Source organism: Nerophis lumbriciformis, linkage group LG23 (assembly GCF_033978685.3).
Source record: "Nerophis lumbriciformis linkage group LG23, RoL_Nlum_v2.1, whole genome shotgun sequence".
Classification (NCBI taxonomy): Eukaryota; Metazoa; Chordata; class Actinopteri; order Syngnathiformes; family Syngnathidae; genus Nerophis; species Nerophis lumbriciformis.
The window spans coordinates 13,818,422-13,838,948 of record NC_084570.2 but is presented as its reverse complement, the minus strand read 5'-3'; the positions used below and the strand labels follow the sequence as shown (position 1 = coordinate 13,838,948).

The following is a 20,527-nucleotide window of genomic DNA, read 5'->3' as shown; positions in this document are numbered from 1 at the left end:
TTCTACCTTCAAGGTACTCAAAGCGCTTTGACACTACTTCCACATTTACCCATTCACACACTGATGGCGGGAGCTGCCATGCAAGGCGCTAACCAGCAGCCATCAGGAGCAAGGGTGAAGTGTCTTGCTCAGGACACAACGGACATGACGAGGTTGGTACTAGGTGGGGATTGAACCAGGGACCCTCGGGTTGCGCACGGCCACTCTTCCACTGCGCCACGCCGTCCCTTATACTCAGGAGCGACTTATGTGTGAAATTATTAACACATTACCGTAAAATATCAAATAATAATATTTAGCTCATTCACGTAAGAGACTAGACGTATAAGATTTCATGGGATTTAGCGATTAGGAGTGACAGATTGTTTGGTAAACGTATAGCATGTTCTATATGTTATAGTTATTTGAATGACTCTTACCATAATATGTTACATTAACATACCAGGCACGTTCTCAGTTGGTTATTTTATGCCTCATATAACGTACACTTATTCAGCCTGTTGTTCACTATTCTTTATTTATTTTAAATTGCCTTTCAAATGTCTATTCTTGGTGTTGGGTTTTATCAAATAAATTTCCCCCCAAAAAATGCGACTTATACTCCAGTGCGACTTATGTTTTTTTCCTTCTTTATTATGCATTTTCGGCCGGTGCGACTTATATTCCGGAGTGACTTATACTCCGAAAAATACGGTATTACAAATAACAATTCTGATCATGTTTCATGGCAATACGAACTCCAGTGCAGCTTAAAACTTGTTTTCATTCAACCATCAGTGCAGTCCATTTTAGTTGTCTCCAAACCAGCATTTTGCCCATGAAACAACTAAAGATTGGTGAGATAATCCACAAATATACATGGGAAATAACAGCAACTGACACAACTTACCATGGACCACAATTTGATATTCGAAATAACACCCTATGTAACTGATGGTGGATGAAAGCCATCCATGTCGTGATTGAATTCAGTAGTTTTTACGAGGCCAAACCCAGGAAAAATCCTCCCACAAAGCCGCTGGACAAGACGATGTTCCTCTTGATGAAATCGGTGGCCTGCATGATTAGGGGGAGAGTGGGCGACAAATTAGCAGAACTAAACTAAACAGAATGTTGTATGATTTAGATAGAGGATGCACTGCGTGCATTAGTCCACTAGGTTGCAGTGTTTTCTAGCAGATAAATAGGAAGTAGTAATTCCAATAGGTTTTTTTTTACTGATACCTTTACCTCCTCAATAAATGTGTTTAATTCAGGTGCTGCTTTGTTGGCTTTCTTCTTCAGGTGTTTCTTTGCTTTGTTCACATCCTTCTCCACTTTCTTCCAGTCCACCTGCACGTAGCCGCTGTGGTTGGCAATCTGAGGGAATGAAGCAGACAAAAAAAACAAAACAAGACAGATCTTGATCAAAGCAACGTTCCCGTTAGAGGTAGGAGACAGTGCACCAACAAATCCACAAAAGTTTCCCCTTTTCATTATGTATATTTCACAACTGCGAAGCAACAGAAGCTCAAGTATGCTGTGGCCCTGAGCAATTTGGGGAAACTTAACCGTGTTCAAGAAAACAATACGAGCGTCTCTCCAACAACCATTTTTCCCCTTGCAAATGAGTGATTCTGTTGATCCATGTTGTCTGCTAAATAGCTACACTTTTATTTCAGTTGTTAAAAATTTCACAATGAAGCGTGAATTATGTTGGATGCCAAAGTAAATTTATCCATTAAGTAGACATAACTGGTGTTAGAGATGTCCGATATTGTCCAACTCTTAATTACCGATACCGATATATACAGTCGTGGAATTAACACATTATTATGCCTAATTTTGTTGTGATGCCCCGCTGGATGGATGGAAGTTTTCCAAAAAAAATCAACTCAAGTTATGGAAAAAAATGCCAACATGGCACTGCCATATTTATTATTGAAGTCACAAAGTGCATTCTTTTTTTTAACATGCCTCAAAACAGCAGCTTGGAATTTGGGAGATGCTCTCCCTGAGATAATCCTAACACCCACTACAACTATGGGAAATACTGTACTTTGACTTTCACAAAGTGCATTATTTTTTGAGATGGGGGGTGGGGGGTAGCGGGGGGGTGTATATTGTAGCGTCCCGGAAGAAGTAGTGCTGCAAGGGGTTCTGGGTATTTGTTCTGTTGTATTACGGTGCAGATGTTCTCCCGAAATGTGTTTGTCATTCTTGTTTGGTGTGGGTTCACAGTGTGGCGCATAATTGTAACAGTGCTAAAGTTGTTTATACGGCCACCCTCAGTGTGACCTGTATGGCTGTTGACCAAGTATGCATTGCATTCACTTGTGTGTGTGAAAAGCCGTAGATATTATGTGACAGGACCGGCACGCAAAGGCAGTGCCTTTAAGGTTTATTGGCGCTCCTTACGTCCGTGTACATAGTGGCGTTTTAAAAAGCCATAAATTTTACTTTTTAAAAAAAAACGATACTAATAATTTCCGATATTACATTTTAAAGCATTTATCGGCAACCATTCACACACATTCACACACTGATGGCGAGAGCTGCCATGCGGGGCCCTAAGCACGACCCATCAGGAGCAATGGCAGAACAGACGTGACTAAGATGGCGGAAGCTAGGGATCGAATCAGTAACCTTTAAGTTTCTGGCACGGCCGCTCCACCAACCGAGCCACGCTGGTTGGTAAAACCCATCCTCAACGATGGTTCCCTAACAAGAGTCGCCGGCTTCAGTTCCCCAGATGTCACCCTGGCAGCGGAGCCGTTTGACTGGTTAACTATGAACAAACTGAATTGCCAGTCAAGTGGAACCAGAAGGTCTGTTACGAGCGACAACAGCCAAAGATCCGTCCCAACTACTGCAAAGCAAACTGGGTCCAGTTCCAGTCAATTGTAATGGAGTCCCTGCCTAAAAAAACTCTCTTCACTTAAGTTCTGAAGAAAGCAGCATCAATCGCTAGACCGCTCAGTCCATCGAACGAAAGGGACTCCTTACATGAACGACGACATCCAGCGCCTCACCAAAGAGTAGGGATGTCCGATAATATCGGACTGCCGATATTATCGGCCGATAAATGCTTTAAAATGTAATATTGAAATTATCGGTATCTGTTTCAAAATGATCGGTATCAAAAAGTAAAATGTATGACTTTTTAAATCGCCGCTGTGTACACGGACGTAGGGAGAAGTACAGAGCGCTAATAAACCTTAAAGGCACTGCCTTTGTGTGCTGGCCCAATCACATAATATCTAAGGCTTTTCACACACACAAGTGAATGCAAGCATACTTGATCAACAGCCATACAAGTCACACTGAGGGTGGCCGTATAAACAACTTTTAACACTGTTACAAATATGCGCCACAATGTGAACCCACACCAAACAAGAATGACAAACACATTTCAGGAGAACATCCGCACCGTAACACAACATAAACACAACAGAACAAATACCCAGAACCCCTTGCAGCACTAACTCTTCCGGGACACTACTTTATACACCCCCTGCTAGCCCCACCCCCCACCTCAACACCGCCCCCACCCAACACCGCCCACCTCAACCTCCTCATGCTCTCTCAGGGAAAGCATGTCCCAAATTCCAAGCTGCTGTTTTGAGGCATGTTACAAAAAATAATGCACTTTGTGACTTCAATAATAACTATGGCAGTGCCATGTTGGCATTTTCTTCCATAACTTGAGTTGATTTTTTTTTGGAAAACCTTGTTACATTGTTTAATGCATCCAGCGGGGCATCACAACAAAATTAGGCATAATAATGTGTTAATTCCACGACTGTATATATCGGTATCGGTTGATATCGGAATCGGTCATTAAGAGTTGGACAATATGGGAATATCGGATATCGGCAAAAAAGCCATTATCGGACATCTCTACCAAAAAGCACAACCAACTCCATTGAGATTTGGTCAACAACCCCGCGGCATGCCTGGAAAAGTGCAGTAAGGTGGCAGAACAGGTAAAAAGTCATAAAGGCCTTGCACGACCATCTGGAGAAAATCGGCGCGGAAAAAAATGTGAATGAGGCTTGGCGAACCGTCAGAGGCTTCAGACCAAAAACACAAGCAGACTGGCAAGGTGCTGAAATACAAAGACCGTCACTATCTCAGCGACCAAGCCAAGGCCAATGCTTTTTATCAAGGGGTATGACAATGTGAGCAGCAGGAAAAGCGACCGGGAAAGTGGGCAAGAAGTCAAACAACACCGCCACGACATGCAGTCTGCAATCAAGCAGGCGTTGTGCTTTGAAGAGCTAGAAATAGCCCTTAAGCAGGAGAAAGCAGTTGCTGGCCCTGACAATATCGTACAGAACCTTCTCAAACACAAACAAGCCAAAACTAACTCTTTGTCATCTGTCACATCAACAGCAGCCGCTCACGCTCACCTGCACCAACACACACAATCATGGCACTGAGCCACTGATGCGTTTATAGCACCAAAAAGTCACAACTCCGACACCACATAAAGTGTAAATGCCCAGTCGTTACACTATGACTCCTTGATCAGATGTGTGCTTAATCTACTGCGATTTATTAAGAATGTTAATTTATGGATATTAATCATGAAATACTGTTTCTAGATTAAAGAAATGCTAATAAAAATGTATATTTTTCAGTTACAAGAATGTACACTTTATCTTATGCTTACATCTCATTGTGCAACAAGTGAATGTTTTAAGGGGAACTAAATGTGATCTCTGAAAGGGGTACACAAGCAGGACCTCCACCTAGACCAGGGGTGCTCATTACGTCGATCGCGATCTACCGGTCGATCTCGGAGGGTGTGTCAGTCGATCACCAGCCAGGCATTAAAAAAATACTCCTAAAAATGAGCGATCATAAATCTTCACTATGACGTCACTTTTGTCACTTGATTGACATTCACGGCACCCGAGGGTCTTCTGAGATGACGCTGGCTGCTGCCAGCTCATTAAAATTACCGACTGGAAGGCGAGAAACACTTTATTTCAACAGACTCTGGCGCTGTACCTGTCGTCAAAACTCCAAAGACCGACTGCACAGTTGCACAATAAAAGCTCTGCTTCATCCTGCCTGCGCTACCAAAATAAGAGTCTCAGAAAGCTGGCGTGCACAAGCTAGCAAGCTACGGAGTTTGCCGACAATGTATTTCTTGTAAAGTGTATACAAAGGAGTACGGAAGCTGGACAAATAAGATGCCAAAAACCAACCACTTTCATGTGGTATTGGACAGAAAGGAGGACTTTTTTTCTCCTCCATTCGAAAATGCGGACATTATCAGCACCACTGTCTGATTCCAATCAATGCAAGTCATAACAATCAGGTAATACACCAACTTATATTCTTGTCTTCATGAAAGAAAGGAATCTATATGTGTTAAACATGCTTGTATTATCTTTAACCACCTTTAACTTGTTAACAATATTAACTATATGTGTTAAACATGCTTGTATTATCTTTAACCACCTTTAACTTGTTAACAATATTAACGATATGTGTTAAACATGCTTGTATTATCTTTAACCACCTTTAAGTTGTTAACAATATTAACTATATGTGTTAAACATGCTTGTATTATCTTTAACCACCTTTAAGTTGTTAACAATATTAACTATATGTGTTAAACATGCTTGTTTTATCTTTAACCACCTTTAAGTTGTTAACAATATTAACTATTTCTGTTAAACTTGCTTGTATTATTTTTAACCACCTTTAACTTGTTAACAATATTAACTATATGTGTTAAACATGCTTGCATTATCTTTAAACACCTTTAACTTGTTAACAATATTAACTATATGTGTTAAACATGCTTGCATGCTGGCCTGGGAACGCCTCGGGATCCCCCGGGAGGAGCTGGACGAAGTGGCTGGGGAGAGGGAAGTCTGGGCTTCCCTGCTTAGGCTGCTGCCCCCGCGACCCGACCTCGGATAAGCGGAAGATGGATGGATGGATGCTTGCATTATCATTAAACACCTTTAACTTGTTAACAAAAACATATTTCATAAATAAGTAAATATAAATTATATATATGAATGAGGTAGATCTCCACGACTTGATCAATTGAAAAGTAGCTCGCCTGCAGAAAAAGTGTGAGCACCCCTGACCTAGACATACAATACCAGTATATAGCTCATGAAAAACAAGATGTTTTTGTGTTATTTTCATTTTAATTGGGCTGAATCACTAATACTAGAAAATAATCTCATGAAAATGACTGCTGTCATTTGATAATCATAATAAAAAAATATTTTCTATTAAGTCAGGTTTGGGACAAATGTGATGCTGGTACGGCCACACATGTGCGCCACCTAATGTTCAGGTATTTTTTCCGTTTGCTCACACACATGAAAAATGAGACAGAACATTGCAGAGGACAAGATGTCCTCCACAGATAGCACACCCCGACAGGAACTCGCAGTAGATTGTTCTCTGCAGAGAAAGTGGCACTTGAAGCTGCTATTAAGTTGGTCGATGAGTTCAGACAACTGGACGTCCACGACTATCGCTTGTGATTTCAAATCACTCGTCGAAGCCGTCGGCAACCCGTTCCAACAGGACCCGCCATTGTCTCACTCCTCAAAACTGTCGCTCAGCTCGCCTCAACAAGAAGACTGCAGATCGTCTGGGTTCCCGGGCACTGTAACCTTTGTGGCAACGAGATGGAAGATGAAGAGGTCTCTTTCTCGAGAGGATCCCTGATCCTTCAACAAAGGGAGGCAGCTATCCGAATAGAAGACAAGTACCCCCTTACGAACACCTTCGATTCCAACCTTTCTACACTTGAAAACGCATCATCGCTGAAGAGAGTGCTTTAATGAAGGTGGACCTCACTGATCTCGTTTGATTCAGTCCCAGCTCTCTGCCAATGTCTGCACCTCACGGGGAGGTCAGCATCCGATCTCTGTCGGCTCTGTGGGAAGGAGACCGAATCCTCTAAGCCAGTGTTTTTCAACCTTTTTTGAGCCAAGGCACATTTTTTGCGTTGAAAAAATCCGGCGGCACACCACCAGCAGAAATCATTAAAAAAACGAAACTCAGTTGACAGTAAAAAGTCGTTGTCGCAATTGTTGGATATGACTTTAAACCATAACCAAGCATGCATCAATATAGCTCTTGTCTCAAAGTAGGTGTATTGTCACCACCTCTCACATCACGCTGTGACTTATTTTGAGTTGTTTGCTGTTTTCCTGTGTGTAGTGTTTTAGTTCTTGTCTTGCGCTCCTATTTTGGTGGCTTTTTCTCTTTTTTTGGTATTTTCCTGTGGCAGTTTCATGTCTTCCTTTGAGCGATATTTCCCGCATCTACTTTGTTTTAGCAATCAAGAATATTTTAGTTGTTTTTATCCTTCTTTGTGGGGACATTGTTGATTGTCATGTCATGTTCGGATGTACTTTGTGGACGCCGTCTTTGCTCCACAGTAAGTCTTTGCTGTCGTCCAGCATTCTGTTTTTGTTTACTTTGTAGCCAGTTCAGTTTATAGTTTTGTTCTGCATAGCCTTCCCTAAACTTCAATGCCTTTTCTTAAGGGCACTCACCTTTTGTTTATTTTTGGTTTAAGCATTAGATACCTTTTTACCTGCACGCTGCCTCCCGCTGTTTCCGACATCAACAAAGCGATTACCTACCTGCTGCCACATACTGATATGGAAGAGTACTACACGGTTACTTTGCAGAGCTCTAGACAGCACCGACACTCAACAACAACACAGAATTTGCAGATGATAATTACTGGTTTGCTAAAAACATTTTTAACCCAAATAGGTGAAATTAGATAATCTCCTACGGCACACCAGACTGTATCTCACGGTACACTAGTGTACCTTGGCACAGTGGTTGAAAAACACTGCTCTAAGCATCTGTGGCTCAGATGTCCCGCCGTTGAAACCTACCGTTACCATCACAATGTCGCAACCTCTTTGGGTGAGCTGATTCGCCTTTGACGGCCAGCTACAGCGCATCTGAGGTCCATCCTCAGGCGCCTGTAGTGACGAAGCGACATTAACAGCTAAGCACACAAGCTAGGCATATGTAATATATGTCTTTAATTGAACAATATTACATTCTAAAACAATGTTTGTCAATATAAACAGGTATCAAATAGTATAAGCTGCATATTACTTACAGTCTCCAAGGCAGAAGTGTATTAGGAAGTATCCAGTAACAAACATGTCCGCATCATTTGGCAGCCTCTGTACTGGTTTCTCAAGGTTTTCTCATTAATCCCATTGGGTTGAGTTTTTTTCTTGCCCAGATGTCGTTGTGGTTTGTGCAGCCCTTTGAGGCATTTGTGATCAAGGGCTATATAAATCAAATTTGATTTATTGCTTCAACTTGCTGTGTCATGAGCTGAATGAATTAATGTGACCTCTAGGTATCGCCAGAAAGACAATATTACATTCAAAACAACGTTTGTCAATATAAATAAGTATCAAATTACCACTCTACTTAATTTTAAAAACATTTAAATAGGTTAGGGTTGTTTTCCTTCCTATTAGGGTTGTACGGTATACCGGTACTAGCAAAGTACTGCGGTACTAATAAATTAAAAATGGTACTATACTGTTGTTAGAAAATGTTAGTTGCATCGGTTGGGAACGTCTCTGCGCTGCTGACCTGTCTCCGCTCGGGATGGTCTCCTGCTGGCCCCACTGTGGACTAGACTCTCACTATTATGTTAGATCCACTATGGACTGGACTCTCACAATATTATGCTAGATCCACTCGACGTCCATTGCACCGGTTGCCCTATGGGCGGGGGTCCCCACATCTGCGGTCCTCTCCAAGGTTTCACATTGTCCCATTGGGTTGAGTTTTTCCTTGCCCTGATGTGGGATCTGAACCGAGGATGTCGTTGTGGTTTGTGCAGCCCTTTGAGACACTCGTGATTTAGGGCTGTATAAATAAACATTGATTGATTGAAACATTGATTTTCCATCCAAATGCTGCTGTGCGGCGGTAACGTACAGAGCCGAGACGCACGTTGAGTGGGTCAGTGCGCACACACACTAGAGCGCATACACTAGCAGAAACAGTGTGGAGAGGAAGATGGCAGAAAAACGTAAATTCTACTGGATTAATAAAGAGAGGGTACGTGAAGCGCAATATGGCGGTATTTGGGCTTAAAAACTAACGATAAAGGTGACGCTTTAAAGACGCTGCAAGCGCTACTTTAAAACATGCCTAGCCTAGGTGGCGATACTTCCAACTAAGGTAAAATTTAAATAAGCATTCAGACCTACACAAGGAGTTTGAATACTGACAGGTAAGAATGTAGACAACTAGCTCCCCTGCTGTGCACATATAGATACGTAGACGCGTATACGGCTTGTTGCCAAATATTAGTGCAGTCAAAACCAACTACGTTTAGCGTAAACTAATGCAAAAGAAATGACTGAATTTTGCAACCCAATTCCCACAATTTCATTTGTGTTTAGTCTTAAAATACACCTGCCACATGTCTTACCTGTGTAGTTTTAGCTATAGTATTGTTTTTAGTATTTATGATAATCGATGTATATCGCTTAAAGCATAGACCAACAGTGGCTACCATAAATCATGAACCGTTTGATAAAATGTCAATAAAGCTTTCTATTCTATTCTAACCTAATCCTAGATTATGGCAGGCTATATGTAATGTGTAACATTGTAAATTGTTCTTTGAGTACAATAATAAAAGCCCAGTGTAATGCCTTTTAATTTGTTCTTCAATCTTCTAAAATTGTTCTTTGGGTGCAATAGAAAACACATGTTTAATATATCGTAAGATTTTCTGTTAAAATGTAGCTAATAATGACATGTTTTTGGTCCCCTTTGTATTGAAAAGTATTGATATACATTTTGGTACTGGTATTAAATGTTGGTATGGGGACAACCCCACATCCTACCATTGTTCTCCGGTTTGAGTTATTTCACTTAATCAAGCCTTTTCTAATTCCAGACTACTGAATAATAAAAGTATGCATGATTTGTGATGATATTTTGTGCTGATATTGTATCAGATCAAAATTGGAGTCGGTCAATATTCAAAGCTCCGATATCGGTATCATAACCATACTTGCCAACCCTCCCGATTTTCCCGGGAGACTCCCGAATTCCAGTGCCCCTCCCGAAAATCTCCCGGGGCAACCATTCTCCTGAATTTCTCCCGATTTCCACCCTGGACAACTATATTGGGGGCGTGCCTTAAAGGCACTGCCTTTAGCGTCCTCTACAACCTGTCGTCACGCCTGCTTTTCCTCCATACAAACAGCGTGCCGGCCCAGTCACATAATATATGCGGCTTTAACACACATACACACAAGTGAATGCCATGCATACTTGATCAACAGCCATACAGGTCACACTGAGGGTGGCCGTATAAACAACTTTAACACTGTTACAAATATGCGCCACACTGTGAACCCACACCAAACAAGAATGACAAACACATTTTGGGAGAACATCCGCACCGTAACACAACATAAACACAACAGAACAAATACCCAGAATCCCTTGCAGCACTAACTTTTCCAGGACGCTACAATATACACCCCCGCTACCACCAAACCCCGCCCCCCAACCCATCTCCCGTTTTCGGAGGTCTCAAGGTTGGTAAGTATGATCATCACAGAAGTGGAAAAAGTTATATTGGGACACTTAGTCCTGTTACTCACATGAGTATTCATGGATTGAAGAATATTTAAAAAACATAGCAATTATTGAAGTAGCCTGATATGGGCTAATACACATTTCAAATACCTTAGACTTCGGACTATAAGCCGCTAACTTTTTCCTATGTTTTGAATCTTGCGGCTTATAAATCGGTGCTGCAATTTGTCGGTTTTTCTTTGCTGATGGGCATGTTTTTTTTTTAGAAACAAGCCAACACACTGATATGGTGTGTTATTGTTTGTGCTATGGTGCCATCTTTTGGATGTTTTTGCCTAGTACAGGTGCTGCAGTGTGCTTCTATTTGGTGCTTTCAACAGGAAGTACCGTTCAGTCTTCTGGCCGTCCATAGCGTTCCTACTCGTATGGACTATCCATTAATCACTCCAAGGAACGTTTTGTAAGTTTTATAATATAACTTCAAACTGTTTATACTAACTAAACTGTGCCATCTGTGATAAATAAAGTTGGTATGGGATGATGTCTCTTGGGGAATATTTCTACATGCAATTGTAATTAACCTAGCAGCGTTAGCATTAGTTAATAAGTTAACACGTTTACGAGTGTCTGTGTTAGTATTGTTAACTTAAAACAGCATTTTTTTTGTATTGTTTCAGTTTCACAAATCCCTCAGTAAATTCACCAAGTTGTCACCGTGGAGTTATTGAGTCTGTTTAGCTGATTGGAGAGTTAGCCTCTGCAGCTAGTGGGTCCATGACAATAACTTCTGTTTTGTTTGGTCAGCCGTTTTACTGTCATGTTACAGACACAGTTTGGAAACAATTAATGTGTGTAAATAACTCATTTTGCTATGTATATATCTGCGGCTTATAGACTGGTGCGGCTAATACATGGAAAACTATTGTTTCCCCTAAAATGTAGTGGGTGCGGCTTATATAGCTCTACAGTCCGGAAAATACGGCAGTTCAATATGTGTTTGATCAAATTTAGCTTTGAAACCTCCTTTAGAAAATCATTTTGAGAGTTACAACATGCAAATTAATTTTGGTGGAATGGCCCAGACATTAGAGGCAGATACTGTTAAGAGACCAGTTTGATAGCCATAGCAGTTGGCCATAGGAGCAGACATAGCTTGTGAGTGTCTCTTGCCTGTAGAAGTAGAAACCCTCCACCAACCGCAGTTGCTGCTACCTTCCCAACTCTCTGGAAGACATAACCAGCACACCTGCACACATTGAGAGAGACAGAAAAATGTGAAATGCTACTCTATGCCACGGTTTTTTAGATGGTCAGTGCTATACATTTGTCACCGTACAATAATGATTTGAATTAGTAATACATATATAAATATTAATTCAAACTTGTAATTTGTTTACACTTATTAATGTAACTATTTTTGGTGTGTCTTTTTTTAAACACATTTTAATATTATTGTTTCCATTATCACCACAAAGCTATCAGTTTTTTATACTCCAATTTATTTTGTATTCCCCTTATTTACTTAATTTTATCACTGCACAAGCCGCCCATCTATTATGTTCTCTACTAATTATAAAAAGCCAACACCCTAACACGGGAAGTGAAAAAAAAACTGGACAAAATATAAACTTGTGAATTATCGTAAGTGTTAAACTCAAGATGTGAATGAAATACAGCCGTACCTCATGTTAAGAGTGCTTTGAGATAAGAGCTGTATGTACAACATTGTATTGCATTGTTTTTTAAACAATATTTCTTTTTATCTATTTTTTTAAAGGCATGTTACATGTAAATGTGTGCTGTTTTAGGGGGCCAAGCAAAAAATTAAACTGATTTCAATTCATTTCGTTGAGTGATGTTGATTTGAGATAAAAGTGTTTTGTGTGAAGAACTCTTTCACGGAACCAATTAAGCTTGTAAATTGAGGTACGACTGTATCAACTATATACACCAAGAAAGGTGACATTGAATAAACCCTGCTTCTTCAGACTCCTTTTGGGACATGTTGAATTGTGCGTGTGTAAAAATATGATCTTCCCTTCATGTAACTTGTTAATGATATCTGAAACAAACAAAATGACCTAGACCAGGGGTGTCAAACTCGTTTTCATTGAGGGCCACATTACAGTTATGGTTGCCCTCAGAGAGCCGCGTTTAACAATGAGTAATATATATAAATATACATGTATATTATATAATACATTAACAATAATTTTTTTTTTTTACATGAGCTGCAAAAAAAATATTTGCATTTCACTTTAAAAACTGTCAGCTCCGTCACCAGAATTTTACAGGAAAAGCAGTGAGTTTTTTTCCATCCAACTATTTTTTTTTTTTTTACAGCATATAAAAATTTAATAAATGGAATCATGAACGTTCCAAGTTTGGGAGTCTTCCATTCAAATATTGGAGGATATAGAAATGATTCATCATAATGAAGTGGTCTGTACCAAATTCAAAAAAATCACGTAACGCACATGAATTTGTACATTTTACAGTCTGTTTATGAACTATATATATAAATGGAATGGAACGGAAAAACAATACCACTGCTTTTAGCGGTAAAATTAATGCAACCGAGCTGCCAGATTTTATTACTGTAAAATCTTGTTGTTTCAATGTTTTTTTTGTAAGTTTTTTATGTTTTAGTGTCTTACTGTACCGTATATGGAAAAAAAACAGTACCAAAGTTGATTTTACAGTTAAAAAAAAACTCAATTTGGCGGATTTTATCTGTAAAATCTGATGTCAATTTTACAGTCTACAATTTGATGGATCATTTGTTTTGAAATCATAAGTCAAGCAGATATTTAAGTAAGTATTTAACAAAATATTTTTGGAATACATGATAATATAATATTTTGATTTGGATAATATTGAATTTTAAAAGATATGCACCCTGCGGTAAAAAATGGAAGGATGGATGCAATTACATGCAGTACACGATTTTTAATGTCAAAAGGGAAATAAATATATTTATTAATAAAAGATTAGGCATTTTATTAACGCATATTATTTCTAGGCTTTCGCAGGCCACATAAAATAAAAATGGTGGGCAAGATTTGGCCCCTGGGCCTTGAGTTTGACACCTGTGACCTAAACTATTTGGGTCCATGAGTAAGATGGAGCCTACCTCAGCTGCTCTATGGTATGACACTGTCTGGTGCTGTTCAAAAAAATGGAGATTATGTGTTGAACTTGTTCTAAGATACTGACCACCCTGTCAGGCCTCCCATCATGAGCTGGGTTGCCACGGAGTACTTCTCCGTTAACGGGCCTGAGTTGTTCCCAAACACCCTGCTCCACCATTGGTGCCTTCGAGCATATTCTGTCAGGTCAACCACTTCGTACACCTCCTCTTCACTGTCTGGCTCCTCTTGGCCTGTGGAGGCAAATTGGAATAAATGTCAAACAGTGGGCAGTGCAATTTGATATGGGCAGACAGTAAATAACCGAAATATAATCAGCCCAAAACATTAAGGCCAGTGATTCTCAAAACGGTGGTACGCCAAAGAATCGCTTGATTAAAGTACAGTGTTTTATGTTCCTATATTCAAACACAGTGTTACTGTCCAAATTGTGTAATGTTACCAGGGCCAAAAATATTAAATACACTTGTTAAATAAAACCTTTGCCTTGTTTTTAATGACTACTTAGCCCTACTACGCTACTGTATTTGATTGTTGGTCGTTATGGTGGTACTTGGATGGACAAGTTTTTTCTGAGGTGGTATTTGGTTAAAACAGTTTGAAAACTACTGATATAGGCGATAGCTATGTGAGGATCGATACTGCTATTACCAGATTTTTATGTTTACTGTATTTTTCGGACTATAAGTGGCAGTTTTTTTCATAGTTTGGCCGGGGGTGCGACTTATACTCAGGAGCGACTTATGTGTGAAATTATTAACACATTACCGTAAAATATCAAATAATATTATTTAGCTCATTCACGTAAGAGACTAGACGTATAAGATTTCATGGGATTTAGTGATTAGGAGTGACAGATTGTTTGGTAAACGTATAGCATATTCTATATGTTAATAGTTATTTGAATGACTCTTACCATAATGTTACGTTAACATACCAGGCACGTTCTCAGTTGGTTATTTATGCCTCATATAACGTACACTTATTCAGTCTGTTGTTCACTATTCTTTATTTATTTTAAATTGCCTTTCAAATGTCTATTCTTGGTGTTGGGTTTTATCAAATAAATTTCCCCCAAAAATGTGACTTATACTCTAGTGAGACTTATATATGTTTTTTTCCTTCTTTATTATGCATTTTCGGCCGGTGCGACTTATACTGCAGAGCGACTTATACTCCGAAAAATACGGTAGTATCTTTTCTGAGTTTTTTTAGATAATGTATATTATTAAGAAGAACACAATCATTGAGATGTCTGATTGTCTTGATTGGTGGGAACAACTTTTTATCTCGCCTAGGTAAGTCAGTAAGGGGCAAGCGAAGCAGCAAACTGTGCTGTGGGCAGTAATTACATTGTTTAAGATTATTATTGGCATTTAAAACGGGTCACTCTGTATTTTAAAACATTAAGTGTATGTATCCTTTTATTGTAGACCAGGGGTGTCAAACGTATGGCCCGAGGGTCGGATCAGGCCCGCAAACATGTTTTATCCGGCCCACGGGACGAGTTTGCTAAGTATAAAAATTAACCTGAAATGTTTTAATGAAAGAAACTGCTGTTCTAAATGTGTCCACTAGATGTCGCAATAGCAATTCTTTGTATCTTTGTAGATTATGCCACATATGTACAAAATAAACCTCATGATGGTACATCAGTCGAGGAAAATGATCAGATAGATAGATAGAAATGATGAAAAAAGCCTCAGGATGTTTTGTCTGTAGCCTTGATGTGATGGAGTGGATCATCTCACATGCATTGGCTGCATCTGCCCTCGGGGGAATGTAAACACAGAGGGAGATTTTGGACTGAACTCCCTCGGCAGATAGTATGGCCGGAGGCTAACAACTAGTAGCTCCAGGTACGGGCAACACAAGACTTTCTTCACGCAGATGTGTCCCGGGTTACACCAGCGGTTGTTAACGTATATGATGAGCCCCCCACCCTTGGTTTTCCTACATGCTTTAGTGTCACTGTCAGCTCTCACTGCGGTGAATCCCTGCAGGTCCACGTTAGTACGAGGTGGTTTAGCCACGTCTCCGTGAAGATAAACAGGCTGTTCTCTCGATATGCACGCTGGTTTTTTTGTCCATGGAGCTCATCGATCTTGTTCGGCAGCAAGTTCACATTCCCCATGATGACGGAAGGAATGGATGGTTTGTAGCGCCGTCGATTTTCCTCTCGCTTAGCCCCCCGCTTTGCAGCCCCCGAGGATTCCTTCTCAGCTCCGCTGGAATGGAGTGTCGTACGCCAGCACGCCCTGTTGTTTTCAAAGTGAGCAGCTCCTCTCTCGAATAAGAAAGAAAGCTGGCTCCTGGTCTTTTTTGAAAACTGCCAAAAGTATCCATTAGATATGTACAGGGATTCAATATGTCTTCATGGAAAACATAAAAAAGATAAAAGATAAGTTTAAAAGATCCAAAAATAATAATAATAAAAGATAAATATAAAATGGATGATAAATGATAAAAGATACGTTTAAAATATCTAGAACTACAGAGCTACTGGAGATTAGGGCTGCAACAACTAATCGATTAAATCGATTATAAAAATAGTTGCCGATTAATTTAGTCATCGATTCGTTGGATCTATGCTATGCACATGCACAGAGGCTTTTTACTTCTTTTTTTTTATAAACCTTTATTTATAAACTGCAACATTTACAAACAGCTGAGAAACAATAATCAAAATAAGTATGGTGCCAGTATGCTGTTTTTTCTCTCTCAATAAAACACTGGAAAGGATAGAAATGTAGTTTGTTTCTTTTATCAGATTATTAATCGATTAATCAAAGCAATAATCGACAGATTAATCGATTATCAAATTAGTTGTTAGTTGCAGCCCTACTGGAGATGCAGCCGCCTTCCACAGCATCAAACTACATAAATAACATCCTGTATTTTGATTTCGATATTATTTTTTTTATCTTGATAGATTGAAAATTAACACCAATGATGATGATGACTGATGAACATTATCACATCATTTATTCAGAAAATATAAATAACGACAAATAAAGATAGAATACTATTAACCGCAACATGTACCGGTAAGTGTAAAAAAACAACAACAACATTATGTTTTTTACAATTTCAGAATGTGCTTGTTCTATTTTTAAACAAAGAAAACAATCTGAAGTTGTCTTTATTTTGAAGTTATCGTGCAGTGATTTTACCAGTCCGGCCCACGTGGGAGTAGATTCTTCTCCATGTGGCCCCCGATCTAAAATGAGTTTGACACCCCTGTTGTAGACTATTTGGAGGATACTACATGCAGAGTTGAACAGAAGTAAGATAACGCATTCATTGCAGAATAACGTCATTATTTGTTTCGCCCTGTGAGTTTATATCGTTTGATGATGTTTTTTTCCAAGAGCAGCAATACTTGAAACACACTACTTTTTTAAATTGACCAGACCAGACAAATTAGGGTATATTTGCACAATGTGAACGTATCGGTATCGGATCGGTATTGCCGACACAAGCCTAAATTTGAATCGGAATCGAAAATCAGTGGTATAACGACAGTACATCAAAGCAAGCAAGGCATCGTTAATTAGCTACAGGCAAACATATCAATATTTCTCAAATCAGTCTGATGTATATTATTACATGTAGGAAATAATATGAATGTGTCCGTTTATTCGGCGCAATTCCATCCGTAGCTCAGATAAACAACAATCCTAACCTTCCCTGTGGTCCACAGTCGCCATTTTGGAGGGGGAGGGGTTATGCTAACAGGATGTTGACAATGCGAAGCCACGCCCACACGATGACGCTCTGCCACGTCAGTTAAAAAAAAACGCTTCTGTATCGCTGAACGAGACAAGACATGGACGGTGTGGTGTATTTATCTACCAGAATTCCATGCTATCTTAGAGGACGTGGCACAAAGTCCTCTAAGGAGGGAATATTTAAGGGTTTTTCTGTCTGGATAGTTGACATGATTGGTTTGCAAAAAAAATAAAATGTGTATATTGTTTAAAGAAAAGGGGCGCTATGGCAAGGGGAGTCATATGGTGGGGATGCGCGCCATTTCATTGGATGAACGCGAAGTGAGGGCGTGGCTAGAGCGGCGCGTGGGTTCGCTTCGGTGACACAATTAAAACAACTTTATATCTTCTCGGACTAAAAAGCGTTTATTGTGGAATACTCACTTATCCGATGGTGTGTTTTGAGCTACGGCATGCTCTCACTTCAGGGAGGAAAATGTGACGTTTGAGGATCAGCCCGTGGAGCCCCCCCCACCCCCCAGAAAAGGATTTACTACGTCGAATCGCATCTTTTTCAGGCTGGGGGAAAAAAAAAAAGTTTTTTGACCTTTTGCTTCGCTCGGGTTCGATTCGGTGGAGCGAAGCGGGTCGTCTCTGCGTTGTGTTTTTTTTTCCTTCCATGCAATCGTGCAGCGTGTCTGTCGCCGTCGCTGCCTGCGCTGCTGCTGCTCGGAGTCTCGGCTCGGCTTCTGCTGGTGGTGATGAGGAAAAGAAAATGGCGGCGGGAAAAGCGAGTGAAACAGAGGAGGACTTTCCGACACTGACAGCCCAGGAGAGGGACAGCCTGGCCGGGGTTGACAGGTGGGGGGCATTGTCCCGAAATTACATCGTGTTAATTCCTTGTAAAGTGTTTTTTTTTTGTTTTTAAAACCAGGCAACTAACACCGAGCCTCCTATGTTGTCCTTTTTTTTTTTTTTGCTTGTAGCTCAATGTTTGGATTTCAGAAGCTCCATGAAGATGGCGCCAGAACGAAGGCCTTGTTGATGAAGGTATAGTCAACTTAGTCGCCATTGACGACTCCACGCTCGGTATCAAGCATATTCGCACGGCGGGGAATAGTCTCCCTAAAGCGGGCTAGCCAGCTTGCATTCGAGCGGCCCTCTCTCAAAGAAGGCCAGCTAGCTCCAATGCTAGCATGCTAGCGAGCTTCCTTCATCCGGTGCTTAGCGCCCTTGCACCTGCACCCGCGTCCCGCTTAGAAGTGTCCTAAAGGTGATCTACCTTGCCACTTGTTTTCTATGTTTTGAACCACTAGGAAAAAATACGTCCATACGGACCTCCACGACACAACGTCGTCACGGTTTTTGTGCAGTAACATTCGCCCCTTTCTACCATTACAGGAAAGTTGCATGTCTCTCCTATGGAGGTTTCTCTGGTGAATTATAAACACAAAATACCACAACGTTGTTCGCTATTCGTCTGATAACGTCCGCGAAAAAAAACATTAGCTGCCTGCATAGAAAGGCGCGTTACTTTTTGCCGTGTTTGCTGCCAAAACAACACATTGCAGCGACGACGTGTTCGACGTTGACAAACGCTTGCAAATAACGTTTAATAATGGCTGTCCAAGATGGCGGACTAACATCCGTTTGATGTGTTGTATCGCATCATTTTTGCTGTGTATTTGTTGGGCTTTACTTCGTTTTTAGGGCCCTATTGTCCGCATATTTCCCTGTCTGCATTCGCTGTAGTTAAGACATATTTACACCCAGCAATGTGTTGCTCTAACAAAGCGCAAACGCAATTTATTTCGGTGTAGTTTTTGTGTGCAAAGGTGATGCTCACTTTAAAGGAGCTATCAATGAATGTGCTCGCTAGGTGGTGTAGGATACCAAGGATGTGCTATGGCTCATGTCGCTGCTCATGGGTCTCCAGAGAAGATTGTCAAATTAACTATCAACAGAACAGGGTGATCAGTGCAGGACCGGGTGCAAAAGTTACCTTATTTACATTAAACAACGTGATTTATCAGCTCTGGCATGTGTCGTCAGTAGGGCTGGGCGATATGGTCTTTTATTAATATCTCGATATTTTTAGGCCATTTCACGGTGCACGAGATATATCTCGATATTTTGCCTTAGCTTTGAATTAACACCTGATGCATATAATCACAGCAGTATGATGATTCTATGTGTCTACATTGAAACATTCTTGTTCATACTGCATTAATATATGCTCATTTTAAACTTTCATGCAGAGAGGGAAATCACAACTAAGTCAATTGACCAAAACTGTATTTATTAAGCAGTGGCACAAACATTCATGTGAATTCCAAAACAGAAAGTGCAAGATTGTCAGAGACATTTTAAAACAAGCTATGAGTGCACTTTTGTGCATGATGTCACTAAGATGACATATCAAAACAACGCTAAAATAAAGTGCACTTTTTGTACAGAACGCAACTACACTATTTTAAAACAAAAAAAGTGCACTTTTGTGCATGATGTCACACAAGATATTTCAAAAACTGTAAAATAAAAAATTTGCTGCATAATAAATAGGAAATCAAATTGTGTATGTCCTTCGCTATGTGGTAGGTTACTGCGGGCGTTATCTCCTTCTGTTGTTGACTATTTTTTTCATACGGTGTTGATGTGGAAATGAAAGATGGCAGGCTCAGTTGGGTCAGTGCTGGTTGCTTCGGCATTTTGTTAGGTGTGGTACCGGCCGGAGATGTCTGACCTCCACGACACAACGTCGTCACGGTTTTTGTGCAGTAAAACATTCGCCCCTTTCTACTATTACAGGAAAGTTGCATGTCTCTCCTATGGAGGTTTCTCTGGTGAATTATAAACACAAAACACCGCAACGTTGTGCTATTCGTCTGATAACGTCCGCGAAAAAAAGCAACATTGGCTGCCTGCATAGAAAGGCGCATTACTTTTTGCCGTGTTTGCTGCCAAAACAACACATTGCAGCGACGACGTGTTCGACGTTGACAAACGCTTGCAAATAACGTTTAATAATGGCTGTCCAAGATGGCGGACTAACATCCGTTTGATGTGTTGTATCGCATCATTTTTGCTGTGTAT

At 40.3% G+C, this 20,527-nt stretch overlaps 1 protein-coding gene and 1 pseudogene across 4 annotated transcripts; one reads left to right on the top strand and one right to left on the bottom strand.

Moving 5' to 3' along the window:
* Window positions 1–612: 612 nt before the first annotated feature.
* On the bottom strand, window positions 613–18,936 carry LOC133622374 (FUN14 domain-containing protein 1). Of its 4 annotated transcripts, none has more exons than XM_061985042.2 (5): window positions 18,042–18,936; window positions 13,792–13,957; window positions 11,746–11,821; window positions 1,225–1,359; window positions 613–1,056 (listed from the first exon to the last, which is right to left on the bottom strand). In XM_061985042.2, the coding sequence occupies exons 1-5, from the start codon at window positions 18,304–18,306 to the stop codon at window positions 979–981; spliced, it is 720 nt and encodes a 239-aa protein (XP_061841026.1). In that variant the 5' UTR covers window positions 18,307–18,936; the 3' UTR covers window positions 613–978. The 4 variants fall into 4 exon arrangements, with proteins under 4 accessions (XP_061841026.1, XP_061841028.1, XP_061841029.1 ...); XM_061985044.2 differs by having other exon boundaries at window positions 1,231–1,359; window positions 18,042–18,927; XM_061985045.2 differs by lacking the exon at window positions 18,042–18,936 and adding an exon at window positions 17,410–17,558.
* Window positions 18,404–20,527, top strand: part of LOC133622372 (lysine-specific demethylase 6A-like) — an 81,726-nt pseudogene continuing 79,602 nt past the window's right edge.